This window comes from Apteryx mantelli, chromosome 7 (genome assembly GCF_036417845.1).
Source record: "Apteryx mantelli isolate bAptMan1 chromosome 7, bAptMan1.hap1, whole genome shotgun sequence".
NCBI lineage: Eukaryota > Metazoa > Chordata > Aves > Apterygiformes > Apterygidae > Apteryx > Apteryx mantelli.
In genome coordinates, this window is record NC_089984.1 from 35,186,941 (window position 1) to 35,213,645 (window position 26,705).

General features: G+C 37.0%; 1 protein-coding gene across 2 annotated transcripts; it reads left to right on the top strand.

The window, feature by feature from the left end:
• The first annotated feature begins 800 nt into the window (after positions 1–800).
• Positions 801–25,892, top strand: CASP7 (caspase 7). 2 transcript variants are annotated; one of them, XR_010884753.1, is made up of 7 exons: positions 801–913; positions 18,567–18,715; positions 19,787–19,915; positions 20,390–20,565; positions 22,008–22,146; positions 22,855–23,044; positions 23,478–23,553. XR_010884753.1 is itself a non-coding variant. In XM_013941742.2 (6 exons), exons 1-6 carry the CDS (start codon positions 801–803, stop codon positions 23,729–23,731), a joined length of 960 nt encoding a protein of 319 aa, XP_013797196.1. In that variant the 3' UTR covers positions 23,732–25,892. The 2 variants fall into 2 exon arrangements, 1 of the variants encoding a protein (XP_013797196.1); XM_013941742.2 differs by lacking the exon at positions 22,855–23,044 and having other exon boundaries at positions 23,478–25,892.
• Positions 25,893–26,705: the final 813 nt, after the last annotated feature.

The following is a 26,705-nucleotide window of genomic DNA, read 5'->3' on the forward strand; positions in this document are numbered from 1 at the left end:
CTTGGCGGCCTGAGCGGCCTCACCGAGGGAGCAGCTCGGCGCGGGGGGCGCCGTGAGAGAGGGGCCGCTTTTTCCCCTCGGAAAAAAGTTAGTAGATCGGCTCAGCCGTTTCGCCTAGCGACACCCTCTTTCCCTTCTGAGATGAGTGAAGATGTCTGAGTTTATACTGAAGTAATGTGGGGGGAAAATTGCTGAGCTATGGCAATTTGCGTAAGAGGCAGAGTGATGTCATGAAAATGCCTTTTAATTTCCAAGAAGGACTTCGCAACTCCTTGCTTTTCCTAAAGACCATACGCATGTATTACTTCATCATTAGAAGAATACAAAATTCATATTAAGGGTGAATATAGATAAAAGAGAGAAATTAAGAACTAAGACTGAGATTCCATCCATGGATTGTAATACCATGTTTTCTCTTATGCTTATTTGAAGAATATGCAAATGAAAACATGAGAGCTTTCTGGATGTTTCAGTATTGGATAGGACTGCAGTTCCAAATATTTTGGTGTTAGTTGTCCTTGCTTTCTTTCCAGCACACTTTTTTTCAAACTATTAAAAAATCTCCTGGGAATTGGTTAAAAGACCTTTCATCATAAGATGACTTTTATCTTTGTTCTTGTCTGCATTTCGGTATTAGAAGGGTCATTTTTTGGTAACTACCACAAAGTAATACAGCCACAGCTGATCATATGCAGTGTCGCATTAATGCAGGGCTGAAAATCTGTTTGGTTTATAGAAGTATTTCTAAAATAATAGTGTTCATTGAGGGACACTTACATTCTCATGCTCTTAACTTGTAGATGTCAGGAGACCAGCAGGTTGATTGCTCCACTCAAAACAGAGATGATGAAGATCATGGTGATGTAGTTGATGCAAAACCAGACAGAAGTAGCAGATTCTCACTTCTTGTAAAGTAAGTTACTACTTTTATTCCTGTTGTTATTGTATCAGCTATGATACTATCCTTATAATGGGATTTTGGTGTTCAGTTTGCCATGTCCACAGCATCACAGATGGGTCTAGACAGGGAGGTGGTTTTATGTGGTACAGGTTTAACATATTTGATCTGTGCCCTAAAGCTGAACAGCCATCAAGCTGCTCTGATTTACAAAGACCTAAAGTATTTCCCAGCAGCTTTATTTGGTAGTCAAGAGACCACTAAGTTCATTTAGCCTCAGCTGTAGCCCCTCATCTTAAATATTGCCCTTTGATGGAGCTTGGAATTAAATATGCCATTAATTGTCTGTTTTACTGCATTCAGCTTGGCTAATCTTCTACATATTGGAATCCCCTGCTGACTATTTAAGTTAGTTTAAAGCCTGAATGTGCTGTCTAGATTGTAGCACAAAGAAGCTTTGCTGAGTCTAGAGATGTAACCTGTTACAGAATAAATTAAAAGCCTTTCATTTTAAAGAGTAAGTAGTCTCACTGAAGCATAATCTCACTTTCATTAAATATATAGGAAACAAGAACTATGATTTGCTTGTCTGTACTCCTGAAAACAGTAGATAAATGTGATTGAAAATGCAAAAGATGAAAAGTAGATGTGTAAAATTTGCTGCTGAATGTAAGAAATTACTACTTCAGGTTGTGAACTTCTTGGATTTGGAGAGGTTTTATTGCAGGTGTTTATTACAAAGATTATATTTACACAGAGGTTTTGTTTTTTTTTTTTAACTGTTAGACATTCATGTTCAAGTGAACAATCTAATTCAAAGAAAATGCATGGAGAATATAATTTTATTTCTGCCACTTATTATAAAAGAATCTAATGTGGGTAACAAATCTAGGACTAATGCAGCTTCACTTCTTTTGCAGAAGACTTTTGACGTGCTGTTAGGCAAAATCACTTGACTTTTCCCGTCTCTCATGTTCACATTCCTAAAATGTGGTTTTTGATGTGTATGTGTTTTAATTTTTGCAAATTTACATGATACAAAATAGAGAAGATATTCTGGCTTTTGCTTCTAAGTCTTGCCAAATATTTTTCAAATATTTCTTCTAAAACTTATAAAATGTGTGTTTTAATATCTGAATTGGTCTTCTTTATATGAGGTGATACACTAATACTATTACTAAATTATACCACTCACAGTTAATCATTCCTGCAGGAAAGACAAGAATCAACATTTCTATCACTTTTTTTAATAAGAAGTTGTTCAAATAGTATTTTTCTTTTGGGAACCCCTTGAATATACAATTTGAAACATTTTTCTTTAGAAGTAAAAAATCACTCAGATTAAATAAATACAGAAAGAAAAATAAATATGAAGTAATTGAGAAGACTCAACATTTTGTAGAAGAAAATTAAGTCTGAAAAATCTATCAGAGACTTTTGAAGAAGGTGATGATTGTGTAAAGAGGGATGAGCTGGTTGACAGGGAAAGTCTTAAAAATCCAAGCACACTGACAAAGTCTTTGTCTTATAGAAACTAAAACCCTTTGGCCTGGAGAAAAACATGGAAGGGATGTGAGAGGATAAAGGAAGAGGGGATATGATAGAGGTCTAAAATCATGAGTGTCAGGGAGAAAGTAAATAGAGAATGATTGTTCATTGGGCTTCACATAAAGACTAGGGGACATCCAATGAAATGTCCAGGCAGTAGATTTAAAACAACCAGGAAGCTGTATTTTTTACGTAGTGCAAAATACTGGTGTAGAACTTAAAGCCATAAAGCAATGGAGATGTCAAGAGCTTAGATGAGTTCAAAAGTGATTAGATGAATTCATGGAAGAAAAGTCCACTGGGGATATCGATGTTAAAATCTTCGGTGCATGAAGGTTTCTGTGAGAATATTCTGCATCCAGTTTCTTTTGTTTGTTCTCTTAACACTTATTACCAGCCCCAACTTTTACTTGGAACCTCTGTGGCTCTGTGTCTGCCCCACCTTAGCAACACGAAATTAATACTCATAAAAAAGGTGTCTAGGAAGCTTTAGATAACTATAATTTTATGGTCCATAGATTTGTTTTAGCAAACCAGTGTTTACTAGCTGGGCAGTACTTTCAAGGAAATCATACAGTGTATTTCATTTATTATTGCTTAAATACATATGTAGACTCATAGGAGAACAGTTAACTTGTATTGTTAAATTAAGATGTTAATTTTAATGTCAAAAAGAACAAAACATTGAGAAATGAATTCGGAGCCATGCAGAAAGGCCAGCTACTTCCAGTAGCCACTTCCAGCCACTTCACAGCTCCAGTTCGTTCTTGTCTGGCCGTGACTGGAGATTTATGTAGCAAGAGCAGTAAACAGAAATAAGTGAAAATCTTCTTCCCTACGGCACGTTTCTCTCCGAGAAGCCCGTGAGCCAGCCTTACCGAGGAGCCCCCAGTGCGCAGAACGAGCCACGGCGTGGGCAAGCTCTTCTCTCTGCACCGCAGTTTAGGGATTTCTCTTCTGTATGTGTCCTTCTCTTGGAAAAAGTACTAATACTTACTTAGTTTTGGTGGGTAAAAAGTGTTTGGGAGGAGAAGTGTTTGAAGAAGTTTTGAATTAACATTTCCCTTTGCTTTGTTTGTTTTAGGGTTTTTTAGCCACTAGATGGCAGGCTAGTATCACTTTTGTTTACTACCAAAAAAAAGTTACTGTATCTGAGAATTTCCCGAGAGTTGCAGTTTAGCAAAACATTGTGCTTCAGAAAGCAGAAATAGCAGGATACTGTCCTGAGCACAGCACAGCTGTGAATGTCATGGATAAAAGAAGATTGGGCTGATGATTTGAAATGTGTATCTTAATTCTTTGTGTGATGATTAGAAACAAACCCATAGAACTTTTTCTTTTCTGTTCTCTGTGTGGTCCTGTAATATTATTTGAGGAATTATCTTTAAAAATAGTCTCACTTCCCTACAGGATTATTTAGTATCTTTATTTTGTGTCTTTTGTCTTTGGTTGGGGCACTCCATTGGGAGATAAGAAACGTGGTAGCCAGATATATTTTAGCATCCAGGTAACATCATGAAATAGAATAAAATTCTGGTTCCACAGTATTAAATAGAGCTAGGATTTCTCATACTCATAATGTAGGGTTTTTAAAAAAATGTGTGTCTGAAAATTACTAACGTTTGGTAGACTAGCATTTGCTCTATCAACAATCATGACTGTTTGTGGGCTTCAGTGAAGAATAATGCAGTAGAGGGTGAGCGTTAGTAGTATCTAGATACCAATTATTTTCTAATTTATTTGTATAGAACCGTTTGCCTGTTGGTTGCTTTTATCCTCTTTCTACTTCAGCCCTGCTCTCTGTTTTATGTTCAATATTCCTCTTTTCATTTGGAAGCATAAAACAGCATTCAAAACCATAATTAAAGATTCTTACGAATACCTAGTTATCATTGAAACTCTTTATGCTTCTGTAGCGGCTTTAATTCAGAAACATCAAATGAATAGTAACAAAACATCAGTGAGGAATTTGAGAGACTTGTAGGGTACACCGACATATAGTCACCAAGAGTACATCAGCTGTTTAACAGTGCAAAGCAGCAAAATATCTATGAAGTATTTATTTCTGCCAAGTCAGACCAATATAAAATTTGAGACTTCATTTTAATTAATTCGAAAGTCTGCCAAAAAAATCGGTGCATATCTGGTCTTCCATAGTTCAATAGTTATGAGATCTGCCAGTTAAATGCCCAGGCTTTGCAAATTAGTATTTAGATCAAAAAGGTTCACAGGTAAATAGGGCTTTTTTTTGATGTGTGTGGTGTTTATTGAGGTTTTAGAGCAACAAACTGGGGGAAGTGCAGATGTTACTAAAGTAGTGTAATTTAATTTCATTACCCATATCTCAGTATAACCATATTTCTCTAAATGGCCTTATCTTTCAAAGAAGAAGTACTTATTTTTGACACACAGCCTTAAAACATCCCTTTGTATATGGGAAGGAAGAAGAGGGCCGAACTGCTGTTGATGGGTTTTAAACACATTTGCATGAATATATAACCCTCATGATGCTGGCGGGTTGCTAAGTTAGTAGATCACCTAATTCAGTGAAATCTGAATCCCTTCAGGAAAATCCCTGATACAGATTAATAACCAGTTATAATGACAGCTTTGGAGCTGTAACAAGACCGGAAAATTGTCTTTGTGTCAGCCTTGCTCTTTTGTTGTTCTTCCATCCTTTAGGAGTTATTTTCCACCCACTTTTGATTGTCAACAGTTTCTTTTTATCTGGTTTATAGGAAGGTATTTCACAGGTAGAACTGGTGGAAGAATAGTTTCACAGAGTGTGTGGTTTTTTTCCCCTCACATCTGCATACATTTTCCAGAGTCACCCGTTTTATTTTGTTTGGGCCATTTGGAAACACTGTGCCTGATCTTATAAATGAATTGTTTCATCTGTAGAAAAGTTACCGCTGCTGGCAGCAGGTGCCTGGGAAGCACTGCGTTATCGTCAGCTTTTCCTGCCTTGAAACCGGCGTGTTCAAAGCCGAATGATGCCTTCAGTGATACCTCATCTGTTTCAACATAACTTTTACAGTTCTGTAACAGGTTTTTCAGCCACCGAATATTACTTTTCTTACCAATGTTTATTTTTAAAAGATCTGTATCTCTTTATCCTTAGATTAGATAGAATAAAAGTAGCCAAGTTAGTTTGCAACAGAGAACAGCTGGTGAATCTTTCATTAACTGAAGTTATGCTCTGAGCTGGAACTCAGAGGTCTGAACTGAACTCTTGGTTCAGCCTCCGGTTGCCTTTATGGCTCTAAGCACTCTGTGCCTTGGTTTACCCTGTAAAGGGATAATCTTTTTTTTTTTTTTTTTTTAACTATCTTCAAAGTATCCTGACTTTGAAGTTTACTAACTTCAAGTCCTGACTTCAAAGTCTAGCACAATATCAAATTAATTTTGTTTGGAGTTTGTGGGTTCTACTTTACACAAGCTAAATACCAGTATATATTCCCCTTAAAGCACTGAACATATAATTTCAGAAACAATAGGTTCAGGCATCTATAGTTTGTACTGCCAATGTTTATTCCTACAAAGACAATACAAGAGATTTTAACATAGTATAACAGATGTTTCATTTGCATTAGTCTCTTTTAAGCTAGTGGTTGGTTTTTATTTTTTGTTTTTGTAGTTTTTGTTAAATCTAGAACCCAACTTCTAGGGAATACTGCAGGAGTATTTGAATAACAGCTAGTTAAATTTGTGGTCAGTGCTTGTACTTTCCTCTTGGAGACTTACTGAATGTACTATATGGGAAATGCCCAAGTACCTTGAACTTATATCTAGTCTAAAGTGTAAGAAGTCATTAATTTGCAGCAAGTATTTGTTTCCAGTCTCCTTAGAGACTTTCTCATGTGAAGTGGAGCAAACACTGAGTTATCCTTGAACTGTATTCGTGGCAATCACAGTAGCAAATCAAGAATTGGAATCAAGAACTCCGTCATTGCAATAAACTCAGGGTTGTTATTGCTCAATATAGGGAGGAAAGCTATTGTACAGTGTAATTTTAATTTTTTTAAAGCAACTAACAACAAACAAATCCAAATTTATAATAAATCAAAAATGTGTAAAATATATAAGAAACAGTTCGATGAATTAGAGTGCAAAAGGGATTTTGTATACTGTGTATGCTAGTTTGCTTTTTTTTTTTTTTAAGAAATGTTCATTGTGTAAATATTGTAGTGATGGTGGATAAGTAAGGTTGTGAGAGAAGGAAGAAAGTTGTATTAAAAGTTAAAGTTTGCTATCTCACCTCCTACCTTGAGATCCACTGTATTTTCCTGCACTCTTGTGCTGGGGCAGTGTAGAATCAGAGTGATGGGAGCGTGTTTTCTGCTTGTCAGCAAAGGTAGGTCAGGCCTGCATGACCTCAGCTCGCAGGGCGATAGCTATGAAGGGCTGAATAGCCCCACAGAAAAGTCCAGCGTGACCCACTGCTGACACAGGCGAATCTTTGGGCCTGGACACAGAGCACCCTGTTTCACTCTCCAATGTAGCCCTGAGCATGGTGGGCTCCTAGCATTAGTAAAGAAGATTACGCTTGCTCTCGAGCACAAGGTGAAGCTATTTTCAGATGCAGTGTGGAGTGCCATTTGATGATGAGCCAAGGTACTGTAGAATGTGATGCATCTCCTTCCTTCTCTGCCGCCTTTCTGGAAGTCTCATGAATGCATATCCTAAAAGAGTTTAGCTTATATCAAGCTCATTATAACTCTATTGGCATTTTGCAATTGCTAATCCTAGCCAGAATGTTCTCTGAGAAATAGTATTTTTTGAGGTTTTGCTTTATTTTGAGTTATTTTCCATGCTGTCCATATAGAAGTATACCAGTTAATAGTTGTTAGTACCTATGATAGATAAGAGGAGCTTTCTCTTTTATTTTATGGCATAAATGGGAATTGCCGATATACATTATACTACCTAGGATACAATCCCACAAGATTTCCATTTCCAGAAAGCCTGCATGTGCAGATTTTGTAGAAATGAGCAGAAAGCCTTTCAGCAAGCAACAGTAGGCATTATCTTTTATTTGTAAAACTTTATCTTTTGAATGTTATTTGAATACTATGTTGCATAACACACTGTGAGTCCTGCACCGCAGATACCACGCAGAAAAATACTGAGGAACCTGAAGATGAATTACAAATCAAGGGTTGAGAGTCTGGAGCTTACTCCATTTTGGTCCTCTTAACTGCACGTGTTATGCCACAAAATTGTCATGTTGGCTGTAAATCAGTATTAAAATGTCAAGTGCCTAAAGACTAAGAAATTGCTGCCTGGCTTTTCTTTTTTTTCTCTCTCTCTTTCTCTTCTGTTAACTGTGGACACAATATTAGACATAATAGGCTGTTTCTGATAACTTTTTTTTATAAAATGAGGCTGGCTGAGCACCACTGTGCTTCATCTGTTTCATTTATATGTAATGAATAAAATTGCAGCCACAGTTTTGATTTTGGATTAGGTTCAGGCCATAGCACATAGTTCAAAAGGACAGGAAGACGTATTTAGATATAACTAACAAAATTCCAAGGGTGTATATATAAAGTACATAGTATGCTAGAAGTTATACTCTAAGACTTGCTTTTTCAAATAGCTCAGCTGCTTTCACTCCACGGCGCGCTTCCGGCTGGAGCAGTTGTCCCAGACGACGTTCTCTGGCTTCCAAGCTCCTAGCGAAGGTTCTCGCACCTGATTGAGGAAGGGTCTGAAATTAAAATGAGGCAAAAAAGCTGGAACAGTAGTTCAGAATCTGAAAAATGTCCTATAATGAGGAATTTAAAATGTAATTATTTATTTTCTGTAACTAAAATTGAAAGGTCATTTGATTGTAATATACAAGTATGTACCTGAAGGAGGAGATTAGGAGATGGGAAGCATTTTTCTAATTAAAGAATTCATAAACAGATCCAACACAGTGAAAGCTTATACCAAATAAATTCTGTCAGGCAGATTGTTAGTTGTGAGGCCATTTAACCGCTGGATATGGTTATGGACATGACATGTTTTAAAAAAAAAAAAAAAAGCAAACTAGCATGCACAGTATACAAAATCCGTTTTGCACTCTAATTCTATAAATCTAAAAGATGTTCTGTAGATTAAGCAGAAGCTACAAGTTTGTAGAAATTACTGAATAAGGTTTTGTGGCTCATTTTGTAAAAGAGCAAACAAAAAATATGCTCGCACACGGATGAGTAAGTTATTGCAGTTCAGCATGTTGCCGATCACCAGCTGATTTTGTGCACCGCCTGAACTGTTGCACTTGCGAAACAAAGTACGTTCAGCTAAGCCATCCTTGCGGTAGTTCAGGCCTTACTGTGGTTAAAGCCAATATATTTTACATCGTGCTTTCAAATGATGTGGAGCACACACATAACCATTACTGTAATTCTGCCAAGTAGTTGCAACTTGGTAAGCTGTGGTATCCTGACTGTTAAACCAAGGTCCCAGAGACCTTTAAGGCTATTACATACTTCGGGGAAATACTGTATTCTGTGGACTGCAACGTTGTCCATTTTGCAGTTGACATTAAATAATCCTGTACAGGCATTAAGGGTTTATCTATTCAGGGAAGCTAATGTGCAATAATCGTAAATAGGAATTTATAGTATACTAGCGGTTCTGCACTAAGGTCCACTCTTAGCCTCCAGAGTGCACAACTGCCTTTGTCTCAAGCGGTCGTTTCCGCCAGGAACATGGCAGTAGCTACCCCCGCACTCCGGACCTAAAGATTTTACAAATGTGTGATTGCTAAGGATAAAATAATGGATATTAAATTCATTCTCTAGGCTATTGCATACTCAAGTCCCTGTATAAAGAAGCCATGAAAGCTGCAATTGCTTTATGAGATAAATCTGTTTGGGCTCCATTTTATAATGGAAAACTTAAGACCTGAAAACGTGGAATTACTTTCCCAAAGTTATTCAACAGCAGTAGCACCATTCAAATTCAGTTCTCCATCCTGAGCACAACTCTATGGCTCTACATGTGAACAGTACAGTGTATCCCTCCCATAGAATCAGTCACATATTTTCTTTTTATTTAAGAGTTTGCATTAGATTAACTGAGCAAAGCACAGTTAACATATAATCTTAATAAATATTTTTTATGACTTGTGTTCTGTTGTGGGAGGTGATATAGCATGCTACAAGAAACTTAGGAAAATGGCAGGATTTCTTTTAAAAAATGAAGCATTTTACTTTGAGAATTTTCTGCAAAATCTGTAACAATACTGCTACATAACCTACTAGTGCTCTTATTATGACTTATTAATATGATACTCTCTTATTGGATGAATGAACCCAATCCTGCCTTGGGCAGAGAAATTTATTAATGATTCCTGAGATCTCTCACTGCCCTATTATCTTTGATTCTGTAAAATTTAATCTTGAGTCTTGCTTCCAGCCACCAGACATTTATGTGTTTTTATTCTAATGCATTTGGATGTAGAGTAGTTTATAAGCTCAAGGCAATAATTTCCACTGTTTACCTAACCTCTTTTTTAAGACTGCTTCAGCAACACCTTTCTTTCAAAATTAAGCCTAAGATTAGTCTTTAAAGTTATAAGGAAGGCTTGGGCAGGGGGGAGGGTGAGTTTCCTAAGAAACAAGCGTGGTCTTCATTAACTTCCTTGTTTGAGTTTCATTTGAGCGAAAGTCTTTTCTGTTGGTGACTTTAAAACTGGCCTTCTCTAGGGAGCTGAGAGTCTGCTTCCAAAGATGTCCTTAATAAATCATGGACTGAATGGCACCTTTAAAAAGAAGCTAGAAGCTAAATATTTATTGTGGCCCTGATCCTGAAAACACTTATGAACAGGCTTTGTTTTCCTGCATGATGAGTCCCGTTGCTTTTAGTAAGCCTGCTGCTAGGAGGAGAGTTGGGTGCATTGATGAGGACGTGCGGCGCTGGGATAGGCACAGTGGCCCTTACGTCTCCTTCCATCCCTTCCCAAAAGGGACTCTCAAGGTTTAGACGCTTGGGCAGAGCGGTATATGAAGAAGCAGACAATGCCCAGGCTTTATATATGTCCCTGAAAAATATAAACCTTAGACTGCAGTATTACCAGTTTGGCATTTTCACCATCATTTAAAATTGCATTTACAGGGAAAACAGGACCACTAAGGGGATCAGAAATCTAGGACTGGCTGACTGATTTTTATGCTTTTATGTTGTTGTTTTGTGTTGTATTGCTTATGTTGTGTTACTGCTTTCTAAATCACTGCTGACAGTTTTCGTGCCTTTTGTGTAAGACCAAAATAAGCCATAGTAAGCAATATAGGTGAAATAATGTCTAGGTGCTTTGGGGAAAAATTTTATGTTCAGTTGTGTAGGACCCCTTTTCTTTTTTGCTTCTAAATGAAGGATTTCTATTGAGAAGATTCTGACTTTAATATTAGAAATTTCTTTTATTTTCCTTTCTTATTTCTCTGGAGCATATTTAGAAATAGCCTTCTCTAAGGACTGGTTATTTTGTAGTGCTAATCTACCAAAGTCAACAGTCATCTCAAAACTGTCAGCTAATAGATTTCTGGAGGGAAATTGAAAGTATGCAATATTTACTTGAACCTTTTCCTGCATTATTGAAGCTCATCACGAGGCAATTATTTGAACTGTTAAGCTGCTTTTTAGTTTATCTACTGGCACATAATTTAGAAACTCAGGTAACCTTTGTTAAAAGGGATTGTGAGGGACTGTATTTATTTTCTTACTTGGTTTACAATTAGATTTAAGTTCTTTCAAGAGGGTAGTTGGCGAGGTGTTAACTGTCTGAAAAGAGACAGAAATGGCATCTGCCTTTGGAGTATGTTTCAAGCGAGGAGGTTTGAGAGCCTGTCGCGTGTGGCTGGCACGTGCATTGGGCAGTCGCAGCCCAGGCCCTGGAAGCTCTCGCGTGCAGACCGCGGGGCCGTGGGAAGGAGCTGCAGCAGGCGGCCGAGCCCCGGCCTCAGCAGGGGTGGGAGGAATTCCCTTGTGATCAGAGGGGGCCAAGCAGTGTTTGCTGCGACTCAGAAAGTCACTGTGTGAGATGCCTGGGAGCAAGGACCCAGCCTAGAAGGACACAGTGGTAAAAGAGTTATGCACAAACCTTTGGAATTCTGCCTTGTCTAGCTAGTTCACTTTGAGCTTTCTCTATCTAAAAAATTAATTATTTTAGTTTTTGTTCTGTCTTTTTGATGTGGAGAACCTTCTGGTATTCTTTAGGAGCTTGCTGTGGGAGAAGGTCTAGGCAAATCCTGCTTAAAACCATGGCCAGCTCAGAGTCCCATCACAAAGTTGGAACAGAACAGTTAAAATCCTTAAGTAGCTGTTAGATGAGAAAATTTCTGTGTAATATCAATAAACACCATATTGTATACCTGTGGGAGTTCAAAGAATGTGAGAGTTTGTAAGCAACCATTCCCATTATGCTTGTGGGAAAACTGAGAAGCAGAGGCATGATTGAATTGACAAGGCCATAAATTGATTCAGAGACAAAGATGGAAACAGAACTCAGATCTCTCAGTGGCCAACATCTTCTGCAGTGGTTCCTGTTAGTGTTTATAGTAGGTTTTACTCTGTACTCCAGCATGTAGCCTTCTTATGCATTTGACCCAGCATCACATCATCAAATGCAGTATAATACCATATTAGTATTTGGTATTAGCCATATATGTGTATATATACACACACACACATATATACATATATTTATACACATATACATTTTTATATACATATGTGCTTTTGTATGTTTATATACATTTTATATAAAATATACTGTATTAGTAGTAGCCTTTATGGTTAATACGTAATCCTTATCCCATATAATTTCTGCTTTCTGTTTATTAAAAGTAAAGGATTATCCATTTTATAAAAGACAGCCAATTCAAGTAGAAACATATTCTCTTTGTCCAGAAATTTTGTTACTTTGCCAGCGTGACGCAACATTAACAGGAAAAGGCAACAGGATAATCTGTTATTTGCCTGCCGCTCTAAATCTGCACGTCACTTTACCAAAGTGGATCTGACGAAGAACAAAGAGTCTGCCTTGAAGAACTTAAGATCTAAAAAAGCTCTAGTCAGGTTTAACAAGTGTCTTGTGCTTGTTATTGCTGATAGGTTTCAAGAACAAGAAATTCAAAGAGAGGAGAGTGTACAGTAATTACAGATGTACGAAATATGGTGAAATTAGACTGGATAAAAGCATTAAAGCTGGCAGTTTGGAAAGAAGGTTATGTAGGGGTAAGACCTAGTAATGCAGGATCATGAGAAAGTGACAGACCTATGAATAGACAGTTAATTACTGAGACTAATGTAGAAATGTAGAACCAAATTTTGAACACCGATTTGTCTAATTTATTAATTGTTTCCTGTTGTTCACTTCTTTTGGAAGAATAACTCTGAATTGGTCTCAAGCACATTCTACTTTGTTATACATAACTTGATGATGCTTTGTGAATTCAGGCACAATTAAGTTTGCATTTTTCACTATTTCCTCTCTATCCTTTAATTACTTATCAAAAAATTTCAATCCAGAATTTTTCCCCAGGAGAGTAAATATAGAACTTGTGATGAGCTGTAGTCACAAATATCATCTATACTGTACATGTAATAATGGAAGGAATTGTATTTTATTTTAGACAAAAAGAGAAGCATAGAACAATACTAACTGCATAGAAATAAAATCAGCAATATAGGCTACACAAATTTCTTCAGAGATCTTAAAACTAATGTATTTTCCCATGTGCTTACTGCACAGTATCATAACAATGGGGAATTTATTCAAAATTTTAAAAGGTCTTCAAACATAAGTCATTAGGAGGACATCTCAGTGACTAGTGATAGGTTGTTGCAGTTGTAAGATACCGGTTCAATTCCACATCATTAAGTGTATGAAAGTTCTCATGGATTTTGATGGATTGGCTGAGAAAAGTTGTCCCATAGGCTTTGTCACTTTATCACTGCTATAATCTTCTTGCCTGGACTGAACAGAAAGGATGAAGTCCTGGCTGGAACCAGAATAAAACTGTTCCCCAATACCAAAAGGCATGGGGACTCATGAAAGGATACTGGGATAATTTGTGTTCTGTAAGAACGGCGTGGTTTTTAAGACAAACAAATTTTCTTTTTAACAGAACCCTGTTATCAGTCATTAAAAATGATGTATTGTTACACATCATATTAAAGAAACATGCCAGAGTAAAAACAATCACAATATTCTGAAATATTCCTTATCCAGTTAAACTTTTTCAAGTTACTTAACTTCATATAGCAAGAATAAGTCAGTCAAGAGAGTTCTCTCTTTTTTTTTAATGTGTATACTTTAACTAGAAATGAATGTAATCAGTTTAACCTTTTCCACCCTCTTCTAAATGGTCACTTCCTTAAATAGAATAGTATTTTAATTGTAGGTTGTTGTTTTTTTTAACTACTCATCTTTTGGTATAGCCACAAAAGTCCCTAACTTTCCTGGCAGGGAGAGGGAACATGCCTGCTTCCAAAGCCCAGGTATGCCCATATAATAACACTTTCAGAATTCTTTTTGATTAAACACCTTAACTTCCTCTTGGGAGGAAAAAAATTTGGATTAGATTGCTTGTAAGGCAAAGAAGCTCAGGCTTTCAGAAGAGCTCTGTAGTCTGTGGGTTGCTATCAGTCTCTTTTTAATCACTGTTAATGTTCACGTGTAGTAAATGGATTGCTGTAACGGTTTCTACCCTCGAGATTGCATTTTCTTCTTCTTAATGGTCCCTTTTAGCCACTCTTCTCACTTGAGAATTTGCCCTGCATTACGCTGGCGCTGTAGCAAGGAGAGGCCCCGTCCTTACAGCAGGCCAGCTTTTCTAGAGCAAAGGTTTGTTGCAGGCACTGGCCTTTGCACCTTGCCCAAAGCTCAGCACTGCTGGACTGCACAGCTGAGCTCTTCTCATAGTATGCAGTCCTTCCCTGTAGTGTTTCCCTGTAAACATTAAGTAATGTTTAGAATATATGGTGTTCAAGGTGACAAACATATGCAAACTGAAGCTCTCCCATGGAAATATATCACGATAGGCTTGAACTTAAGCAGACAGTTCTCACTGAATTACTTGGAGCCCTGGAGGACTCGTGGACCTGAGCCCAGGAGCTGGGTGTAGCGGGTGAGAGATGTGATAAGAAACTAGAACATCCAAGGAAGCCAATGTACTGCACACTGCTTTTTATTGCATTAACATGGAACACCAATATACAGCAGAAAAGGAAAGTGCAGTGAGATGCCAATAGAAAGGAATCTAAAGGAGAAGAAATTACTGCTGCTAAGAGACTCTACTTTCAGTAAAATTGTCAAGATTTTATCTTCTTACTGAAAATAACCTTTAAATATATTTAAATGTTAACAGTGGCATTTTTAGCCTTTTAAACCCTTAAATCTTGATATCCTTACGCACTGAAATTATAATTTACTCACAGTGGAACAGAAAAGGAAGTTTATGATGTTAGCTAGCAGTCCTCTAGACAGTCATGGTCAGAGTTACTGTCGGTGCAATTGAATGTATCTCCATTGACTTTGATAGAATTTTAACCATTCACAGTGATGAGAAATTCAGCCTTTGGTATTGAAAAGTTCAGTAACAGAATAATAAATAGTATGGGAAAGCTTAGTTTTATATTCCCAGGGTTGACACCGATAAAGCGTAGCCTTTATGAAGTCACGTTCCCAGACATACCGTTGTCAAGCCTAAGGCCTAGATTTAGAGACACAGTAAGGATGAAAATGTGCAAGCCGTGTGTGAGGGTGCCAGAGTGGAGTTTCAGTTTTGCTAAACTCTTGACCAAAAGGAGAGAACTTGAAATATGTGAGAGTACTGATAGGCGGAATATTTCTATCTAAGGAAAAGATCAGATGTGACCACTAGTGGAGTGAGGAGTTACAGCACAGTTATAATTATAAGCTAAAGAAACAGGGAACAGTCATAAAATACAAATTAGTGTTCAGTCTGGACAAGTTTTAATCCAAAAAAAGGGAAATAGAAGGCACTGGATATCAGACAATCAGAAAGAAATAAAACTGAGGGCAAATAGTTTAAAACATTTTATAACAATACATAATAAACCTGTGGAAACCCTCTCACAAATTCTTTTTATTAGAAGGCTTAGTAAGAACAACAGCTGCAAACATCTATATTAGCATGTGCCCAGTTTAAAGGTTAGAAAATAAAAATTTATCTATAAAGCTTCATGCTTTGAGTCACAGACCGGTTTCTCACTGATAAGAAATTTCCCTTAAGGACTGACTGTTATGTAATGATTACATTATTGCTCATTATTACAAGGACTGATTTTCGCTTGATTAAGCCATAGGATAGGACCTTAAATTGCCAGTTCAGTCCAGTCGGGCAGTTCCTGTATTGTGCTATTGTGGCCCAGAGAACAGAACTTTCAAAAACCAGTTTCTGTCTGGACTGCAGCCCCGAAATATGTATATGCCGCAGCTTTGCTTCCTTAGTCTTTCGGTTTGGACAGGTACCCGACGTTTTCTGGAACTCTTTTGTTGTCTACCAGTAAATAAATTGTAGGCGTAAACCTACAGTAAATGTGGCTGCTTAGTACCTGATTAGCCTGTTCCGCTTGGAAGGAATCATTAGAACAAACCACATTATCCTCTGAAAAGGTGCGGGGAGATGAAAAGGATAGACTCCCGAGCGCTGTAACCGTACTGCCGAGGCTCTCCGTGACATTTGATGTTGTACAGCACATAGATTCTGGCCTGCTTTGGGGAATATCAGCAGTTGATGCATCCCTTAAAGTCTGGATATTTCTGCATGGATGAGTACACACAATTGAGGTTGGAAGTAAAGTGGTTTCAGAGGAGAAGCTGTATGGATACGTTATTATGCCACTTAACCCAGCTCATATTTTCAGTCAGGTTTCTTGAGTGGTAAGATGTCTGCATGACTTCTGAACTAGAATTAGCTCACCATCAGCATTTTAGAAAAGCAGACAGGGTAAACGTGATATTGTACCACTGATGTAGATCTGTCCTGAGAGTTTAGTACTGTTCCTGGGTGGGACATTAACAGAAATTTGTGTACAAACCTCTTAAAAATATCCTGTGGTGTGTAGCAACCACTGTTAGTTATAGAGCTCGTTCAGGAAGTCACTGAAGCCAACAAAAGCCTGTAGAAGCTTGCGTCCAATGTGGACTGAGAAAATTAGCCTCTTCATTGACCTGAGTCATTATTTGTTGTTTTGAAATTTCTTTTTCTCTTTTTTTTGCCAGAGATCTGTCTAGTGATACAGGACTGGAGGGATTTTTATGTTAAAATAAGAACCCTAGATCTCTTTGAAAGTCAAATGTAATATTAACATCATACAGCTATGGATAATTCTTTAAAAGGGTTAAAGTCTTTTCTTGAGGCAAAGTGTATTTAATTATTGCTCCCAGAGCACTCTAGAAGCAGTATGTGAGGAGAATACCAATACTTCCAGTTTGGTAGCAGAAACTGTGCTTCCCAAGTATCAAATAAAATCCTCAAGTGGAGACCATTCAAAACCTTATTTTGAAGTCTCTATGAGAAGACTAAGAGAGGAGATGATATTAGTATGGTTATGTGTAAAAAGAGTACAGAGAAGGTCTGCCAGAAGCAACTATTTAATTTGGCCTTTTATAACAGAGCATGAGTTTACTCAGGAGGAGACTGTTTTAAAATTGAATTGCGGTAGTATATAAAAATGAGGAATAATCTAGAGAAGGTTTGTTATGGTTTCCAATTTGTCTTTTCCCTTAGTAATTGGAAAAGAGGACACTTAGAGCTAAAGACAGCAGTTGTTGGATGGGGACAGTAAGAAAATACTTTTCCTAAACAACATTTAAATCAATTGGCAGCAATCTCATGTCTACAGGCTGTAATTGAAGCAAATAGTTTAGTAACTCTCCAGAAAGGCTTAGATGTCTGTGAGAATAGTGAAAGTTCTTAAATAAACTGAGATTATGGGAAAAATCAAATTTTGTTAAAAACAAACTATATAGTACAGTTATTTGTGCTGAGAGCAGGGGTTATGTTTTCTTTTAAGATGTCAGCAATATACTATTGGAAGCAGGATGCTGGGCTGACACTTTCTTCTGCCCTTTCTTGATTGTTGTTTTTAATCGGGCCTTCTCCAAAACTTGTTTGTATTTCTGGGGTTGATTCACACCCTTTTTAGGATCTCACTGGCTTCAATTCTGTTTGAGGAGATCTTTCCAACATCAGAAGCCATCTGTTTGGACCAAAAAGTCCACCCTAAAAGCAAGCACTAAAGTATCACCAAGTTCCTCATGCTTGTGCTGCAGGTGTGTCAAATGATGAGTCATATTGACTGTAATTGGTTTAGTTGCTTAATACTTCATTTAGGATAAATTGGTGAGTAAGGTCCCTATCCCTGTGCATCTCTTTCTAGTTGAATTTAAGACCCCCTCATATAGCAGAAAGGTCAGTACAGTCACATTAATGGAGAGTATTTGTCTGTTTTTTTTTCTTTTAATTGCATTCAAGATACAGATGATTACACCAAAATGTATTTAGCTTTTGCACAGGTTCTGAGCGTTTATTGGCAGATCAAGTTACCACATGACCTATTCACATATGTAAGCTTTATAAGTAGAAACTGCCTTGTGCTCTTTATCTTCAGAGAGTTTAGGGGTGCTGAGATTTAATAAAAAAATCCTATCCAGTCATTGGGTGAATTGCATATCTCCTTGCTGTGCTTGGAATCACTACTAAGTCCTGTCTGTTCTTCCATAAACTGTAGTAAAAGTAAAAAAAGCACTTAAGTCAAGGACCGTAGTTTGCAAAATGTTACTGCCAGCCTGACCTAAATTTTAGGCCATTTGTTTCATCCGTGAGGTTCAGGTCGAGGTCTGCATATACTGCTATTGGATGCCGTTCACTCTTGGGTGGTTTTAGCATCATCAGAATCCAATAGCGTACAGTAATTGCTGCATGCAAGTCACAAGATTCAATGGAAGAGTTATTATCTTTACACCTCTATCCGAAATATAAAGGAACACAAACATAAAAAAAGAAGAATTAGATAGGGCAGCCCTAATGGTGTGAATTAAGATAAGCAGCCGCAGTGCATGTGATCAGCCGCTAATAGTGTTTTCATTTGGTTCACATAGAAAAAAGAAGAATGGAGAAGAAGAGCAGCCAAAGCCCACTCTCAGTAATCAGTACCGAATTGTTACACCCACATTCCAGTATAATATGGACTACAAGAAAGTTGGCAAATGTATTATTATAAACAACAAAAATTTTGAGAAAAAAACAGGTAACTTTTTTCCTTTGATGATACTCATTACAGATTTTTGAGGTTTTACTCTTTCATTAATCAACAAGCCTGTTATTTCTAAGACATGTAATTTTAATGAATATATTTTTCTTATTTGGAAAATAGCTTGTTGCTACAAAGTACCTTTTCTTTTTCTTTTATATAAGAGCAGCTGTTGGCATCTCCTTTGCAGTAGGCACATCAAATATGGGTGTTTTAAAGAGTAAGGTCTACCAACTTCAAAATAAACCTTTGCCCCAAGTTTAAGATTGTGTTGTTAAAATTTTAACTTTGTCATCAGCAGCCCATGTTATAAGTTCTCTGTCCCAGAGCTACAGCTAAAAGACACTGCTGTGCTCTATTCACACTCCTGAGATAGCTGAATTTAACTTTCCAACTGTGGATGGCTTTGAAGCAGACAGATAATATATGTGTTACAGTCAACTTTATAGGTCTTTGCCAGGTCACAATGCCTTTTTTCTACACACTGTGCAAACACACTGAATGAGTTGTTTACTCCAAAGAATTTACATAAGTTTCTTTTATGTTGGCATCACAGCGGGATTTCTTATCTATAGAAAGATACCTGAGGAAATGACACCAAGTTCAGTTTTATGTGGAGCTGTAGCTGCAGATTTTTTGCTTTAATTTCATAGCTTTTGGTAGGGATTTTAAAGGTAATATTATGAGTGTTTAGATTTTTTTTTTTTTTTTAATGCTCAACACTCTTTAAACTCTTTATTCTTGGAATGCCTTATACATGTGTTATATTACATAGCCAAAAGGGAGATAGGGCCATAGAGGTCCCATGGTGCAAGATGCTGGGGGTATAGCAGCACTTCTCAGGACAAGATGCATATTATCATTGAACCTTGCCTTTTTTGCATTAAACTGAATCTCACAATTTGCTCTGAATGCAAGCAGGTTATTTCAGAAAGTTATTAAAGGATTGTTTTAAAATCATGTCACCATGACATTGTCAATAAATTGTAAACCTAAAAAGTTACCTATGAACATGTGAATTGTTTTGAATTGTTTTGTGTGCAATCAACTGTATTTGTTTTCTGGCAGGAATGGGCACACGCAATGGCACTGATAAAGATGCTGGAGATCTAGCTAAGAGTTTTAGAAACTTAGGTTTTGATGTTTGCACATACAATGATCGAAGCTGTGATGATATGGAAAAGTTACTGAAGCAAGGTAATAATTTAGAATCGTAGAATAATTTAGATTGCAAAGGACATCTGGAGGTCATCTAGTCCACCCCTCTGCTCAAAGCAGGTCAAATTAGAGCAGGTTGCGTAGACCCCCGTAAGTGCAATTTTCTATGTAGAAGGATTCAGTTTCTGAATGGATTAGGCTTAATTCCCCGCCTCTTCCTCCAGCATTAATTCATGTATATATAGTTTTCTTGTCATATTAGACTGAAGAGTGTGGTCTATCCTGCTTGCTCCAGTAGGCTAGACCGAGTCAAGTGAAGAGTGAAGTTCATGTATTTAACATACTCATCACATTGGTGAAAAGTGGGTTGTGTCATCTTCATCTGCTCTTTTTTCGTGCCTTCCATTGAAATAGAGACCCAGAGTAAATTTGGTCTTTGAAAGATATGTTTGCTAATTGTAATTTTCATTTAAAATGTTGCTTCCTTTGGGCTAAGAAGTGTTTGATTTGTAGCTGCTGAGGAGGATCACAGTGATGCTGCTTGTTTTGCCTGTATCCTTCTAAGCCATGGGGAAGAAGGCCTTATCTATGGCACGGATGGACCTATGGCAATCAAGAGTCTGACTGCACTCTTCAGAGGAGACAAATGTAAAAGCCTTATAGGCAAACCCAAATTATTTTTCATTCAGGTAATAGCCCTAAGGTAACTATAATATATTACTACTGCAGTGGGGAAAACATGTTATGTCGTTTGTCTGTTCTAGAAGGGCCCTGAAAGTTAATTTGTTGCATTTTGCTAGATGTTTGGTGGAAAAAAATGTCTTGGGAGAAGCTGACTATGGGTGACTTGTTTATTTTTAAAAGGTGATTTATATACAGGATTCATAGATGTAAAGAACATACTGTCATTGTAATTTTCTCCATCCACTTTTTTTGTGCATGGATCTCTTTGTTGTTGGTAATATATCAAGTTCAGAGAAGAAAGATAATCTCCCTCTGTGTGCAAACAGAGCTGAGGACAGTATGTGAGTATCAGTAGAAAGAATAGTGTCCAGATCCCTTTGAACAAAGGCTGTCTCTACAAATTACTGCATTCTACTAAAAGAAATATTTTTTTCTCTCTCTCAGTAGCCTGAAAATTGATATTGTATTATTACATTAGCATGTAATGAATAGTATATTACTTAAGCTTTTTAAAAACAGCTTTTCCAAGCAGTATTGACTGACACACCACGGGTCTGAATTCCCTTTTTTATCATAGTATTATGTACATATGGGAGTTGCAGCAGGTGTGTGGTTTTCCCTAGGCTGTTCCATCAATTAATCCTCAACCTCAAAGTCTATTTTAGGCTCTTCATACTACTAAAGTGATGTTTCTTTGGTTATAAGTTTATAATGGGTTCAGTGTTGCTTTAAAAATTATCTTAGTAAAGGCAACTCAGTTAGCAGACTGCCCAGCAGACTGCTGTAGCAGCTGTCACTCAGAACTACTGATCAAGGGCTGAAATTTAGTGGCTTGGTCTACGATCCTGGTGTATAGCTTAGCTAAACTACATGACTAAGAGGAAAATAGGAATAAAAGAGAGAAATGAAAAATGCTACACATCATAAATCTCTTTCTTTCCACAGTGTTAGTATACTTGATGCAGTATACTTGAAATATAGTGCTATGGCAGTGAATGTCAGGAACCAAAGACAATATGTAGTCCACTATAAAGAATATGTCCAGAAGTTACATTGCATAAGACAAAATGTGATAATTGAGTGCTGAGAACAACTCTAGAATAGTAAAATTGGTCATAGTTTAGAGTAAGTTGGCTAGTACACTTAAACTAACACTGATCTGGCACCTTGATAATCCCCTGAGGTCCAGAGCCTGCAAGACCACTGCTTCCCTTTACTGTACAGGAGAAACCCTATTTGAAAATAGGTAAGCTAGTCAGGGCCAGGCATGGTTCTCCATGAACATTATCACTAAGCAACTTAAATGACTTTAAGCATTACTTTTTTGTTTCTAATTCATGCAAAGTACTGCTTAAAGCTGTGTCAATTAAAAAATGTTAACGACTACTTCTTTGTGAAACACCTTGTTTCTCCTTATTAGTTTTCTTTGTCTTCTCTACTGTTTCAGGCATGCCGAGGCTCTGAATTTGATGAAGGGATACAGACTGACTCTGGACCTGCAAATGACACTCTGGAAACAGATGCCAATCCTAGATACAAAATCCCAGTAGAAGCAGATTTTCTGTTTGCATATTCCACAGTGCCAGGTAAAAAAAAAAAAAAAAAAGGTGGGGGGGGGTCAGCAGATGGAGAAAGCCTAACAATTTGCAATCATTTTTACTTGCAGTATTTGTATGTGTAAATTAGACATGTATTTTTACGCTTAAATTTCAGCTCATAGGTATGTATAAGTAAATAAAAAAGAAGTAGAATTATGCTCCATGAAGAACCTTTTCAAACTTTTTAAAAATTTGTTTTGTCTTGTCTTGAGCACTCTTACCATTTTTATTTTGGGAAAATACAAATAGAAGTGCCGTATTGGCTTTCACTACCGTTCAGAATTTGAATGTGCCATGGTCAGCACCCTTCATTCTTTCAATGAGAACTTAGAATCTAAGGAAAATATTCCCACTGTAGTGCTATGGAGCTAACAGTACAGGAATGCTTGTCATAGTAGCAGTAATTTTGTATAAGGTACATAGTTAACACAGAGAGTGTGAAGCTGAGTATGACAGCTGTCATCATCAGAAACAGAAATAAGTTATCTTAAATACTTGTTGAAGATTACTTGATAAAAAAGCATGATCTGAAGTAACTCCTTAATTATAGAGTAGACAGAGTTTGGAGAAAGACGATTAATCTCTTTGATTAGAGTAATTAATATAGCTGGGAAAAGTAGCCACTCATATCTTCAGTTTTCAATTGACAGTTTCCAACTGTAATAGTTGTTCTGATAAAACGTATTATTTCTGCAGAACTTGTTGTGTCTATACCTTACCTGTGACAGCTGCAGCACTACTACCACTAGTATTACAGACTGACCTGCATTGATGATACTTTGTACATTGGTGGACAAATCACATAAATTCCTTGAGCGGTACCTGTATCCACCCCTTTTATGCTAGCTACAGCTGGAACAGCAGAAGGGCAGCCCAGATTTGGCAGGTGAGAAGGCGCAGATATTACAGAAGGCAGATGCAGTGCTATTTTGGGAATCCTGTCCTTCTAAGACCCAGTTTAGTGAGTATGTTGAATGTGAGTTGAAGGCAGGAAGAGGAAGGTCTACACCGTTTATTCCTAGAAAGGAAAAGCATGGAATCTTACTTCTTGCATTTTCCCAAATGCAAAAATATAGCATGATACTTTAGTATCGTGAGGATCGGAGAGCTAAGAATACACAATATTCTCTGCTTTAATGAATTAGACTATGTTATACAAGTGATGAGAATTAAACTTTCCATCTGTGCATAGTTATTCCTTCACCCAGGACCTTTCACCTAAATTCATACCTCTCTGCCGTTCCACTTTTCAGCATGTGACAGTAAGAAAAAAGAGGAAAAACAACCCCCTGTACTTTCTTCTCTCTTTTTCCTGTAAGGTTATTATTCCTGGAGGAATCCTGGAAGAGGCTCTTGGTTTGTGCAGTCTCTGTGCTCTGTACTAAATGAGCATGGAAAACAACTTGAGATCATGCAGATCCTCACACGGGTCAACTACGTGGTGGCCACAAATTTTGAATCACAGTCTGATGATCCACGCTTCAGTGAGAAGAAGCAGATTCCCTGCGTAGTGTCTATGCTCACTAAGGAACTTTATTTCGGAAAATATATTTTAATGCAGCCAATGGCATGAGATCAGGGTACACCACTGGAGGAAGGTTTGATTATAAACTGGTGTAACACATTTTTTAATAATAGAAATATAATTATACTGGCTTTTTATATTGTATAAGCTGGGGTTTCTGAAGGATGGGTGATATACAGGATTTTAATGAAGAAACAAATGCTGTGGGTCAGCCATAGAGCTAACACTGATTACTGTGTCTCGATTTCCCTTAGTGTGATTTACGGATGCTAAAGATGTGTATCTCCATGCTTATAAGCAAAGAAAGCTTCCAAAATTACACCTATCTTCCGTATTACTTCATACACTCAAGAGATGCTGTGAACTTTTCTTTTATAATGTTCAACTGTTATGTTCCATTTTGTGTTTTTTGATTATTTATCCCCCCACCACTTAAAACTTTCCATATAATTTCATTCATGTTTTGGTTGCTGATATTTCTTTTTAATCTTACGTTGCTCTTGGTGCTGAACCACTATGAAGTGGAAACCTTTCAGTGTTTGCTGCTTCATAGGCTGAGTGGAATAAGAGATGTAATTTTAGGAACCAATGTTATCAGCTGCTAGGAGGAAGGACAGATAGATCACAAACTGGATCAGGGTAAGATTAAAGGAAATTATCTTGGTGGTTAGTTTTTGCTGTTCAGTTTTCACATTCACTAAACACTGGTCTTGCATATGCTGATATTGGAAAAGCAGAGAACTTTCCTCTCTAGAGGATAAAAATAAGTCCAAACGTGAAGCTAAGAAAATTGGCAATGTTCCTTTCTAGTTTCTGATGGAAATCAATGGAGTTGCGTGTTGTTTTGTTTCACGGAGTGGGTTTGGGTTTTTTTTGTTTGTTTTTTTTTTTTTTTAACTCAGGAAATATTTGATCTATTTTTCCATCTTGGGGAAAGAGGGAGAGACTTCAGTGATCTGAGATTCAGATGCCTGACCAGTAAAGGTTATTCCTTTTGACTAAATAATTGTTCATATATTCTGCATACTGCTAAAATGGCGGGGGGGGGGGCATGGTGTAAGCCTTACTTGGGGTTTGTGGGCGAGAAAGGAGGGGAAGTCTGTCTCTCAATCTAAATAAATTAAACAATCCCAGAAAGCAGATTGTAAATTAAAAAAAAGCAATCATGAGACTCCATTTTTCTTTCGCTAAATTACTGGTTCATGGAACAGTGACTTCCTTGGAAATTTCCTAAGAGCACCGTATTATGGGAATGTCCAGTGACAAACTGAATTTGTAGTTATTTAAGAGTGTTTCTTAGTCTAATATGTTCAGTTCTCTTTTGTGAGCATTATTAGTGAAGACAATTTGTTTGCTCTGTGCTTAATTTGAAAGTCAATTTACTTAGTTATGATTCTAGCATAAGGTGGATAAGTAAAGAATCAATATTTGTAGATGGTTTAGCTGAATAGCGTATAAATGTAACAAATAGAAAAATCAAAATGAAAATCTTTGTAAAACTGGGCAAACTGTAATTGGAGGAATCCTTATTAAAATACTGTAATAAAGAATTTTTCTTTGTAAATGACAGTTAAATGATAGAACAGCCTGAAACTGTGGTGTTGCAGTTTTTCTACTTGCAAAAAGAAAAATGTCTGCTTGGTAATTCAGAAATTCTGAACCAACAGAGAGTTAATGATTAGGTTTTGTTCTAAAACTTTAAATTTAAAATGTTGAATTGCTAGAATTGTATGTCTCAGTAATAAATATAAGTTTTTAGGTTTAATTTCTGTTTATGGGGAATTTGCCAAGACTGGAAGTACTTACTTGAATAGAAACCAGAAGTGCCTTTCTAGCTATGTATTGTCTTGATTTTGTATTTTGGAGCTATGTTAGTGATATCACATTCCTACTCTTTATATTCTCTTCAGAGTTGGTAGCTAGCTCAAAAAGCAAATTTAATGATTTGGCTAAACTGATAAATGAGTAGATAGTCACCCTTTTTCCAATTAATGTACTCTACACTTCTATGAAATTCTCTAAGAAAATAGGTGCATAGTAATTAGTGCCAAGTTACCAATTTTTTAAGTTTATTTTCCTACCAGTACTGCGATATAGTGAAGCATATTTTTTTCAGAAGTCCAATTTACAACTGTGTGAATTAAATAAATGACTGTTTTGTGGAAAACTTGAGCATGACACCAATAAAGACCTTTCTAGAAAAATTTTATATGAGTATCTGCCTGTTTAACATTTAATCTGGTGAAGTGAAAACAAACCAAAATACATCTCAAAACCTTTCTCAACAGAGATTACAGATGGTCTTCAGCATCTTTGTCAAGACAAGATTTCCAGTCTCAGTTGAAAAGTTGTTTCGAAGAGTAAGCTGGCATTTGATGACTTGGACTGACTTGATGACTTGGACTAGGCAGGCCAGATGCTCTCTCAGAGGAAACTAGAATTTTTGAAAGGATTTTGATGTAACTATCCTGATTTACCAGCCCTTGAAGTCTTGCCCAGTGCCTGTGATGTCTTTACACAGTAAACTAGTTACTGGTCTGGCAATTCATATGAAAATGCTCTTCCTATTACTTCTGGCAACTAGCCTTAACTTAAAGTAGTTTTCTGGCATTAAAGGTATTCTTGTTTTACCATGAGAAATATGTCCAGTCAACATTTTCAGTATTCCTTTTTTCTCTGGAAGTTCCTTCATATCTTATAGCTCATTAGTGTTTTTCCACTGCTGTTTATCCTGTTTTTAAAATTCTGTTGACAATGTTCTCCTCTCTCCAAGTCTGTCCTTTTATTCAGAAGTTGTAGCTCTGAAGCCACAGAGCTGTGGGGACAATAAAAGAGCAAGCAGATGTTCTGAATCGGGGCATTTATGGCTTTTAAAATAATCCCAAGAAATGGAACAGTCTAACAGCTAGGGAACACATTTCCTCTTGCCTGTACCTTTTTCTTAAAGGTTCTTTGGAAATGATCTTTAATAAAAAGAACTTTAGCGACCTTATCTTAAACGTAGAAGCCTTGGGAAAACATA

Excerpts from the sequence above, each read along its gene's own strand:
- CASP7 (XM_013941742.2), top strand. The coding sequence starts at position 801 with ATGTCAGGAGACCAGCAGGTTGATTGCTCCACTCAAAACAGAGATGAT. Across the intron at positions 914-18,566 it reads AGATTCTCACTTCTTGTAAA|AAAAAAGAAGAATGGAGAAG; the intron begins GTAAGTTACTAC and ends TGGTTCACATAG. Across the intron at positions 18,716-19,786 it reads AAATTTTGAGAAAAAAACAG|GAATGGGCACACGCAATGGC; the intron begins GTAACTTTTTTC and ends GTTTTCTGGCAG.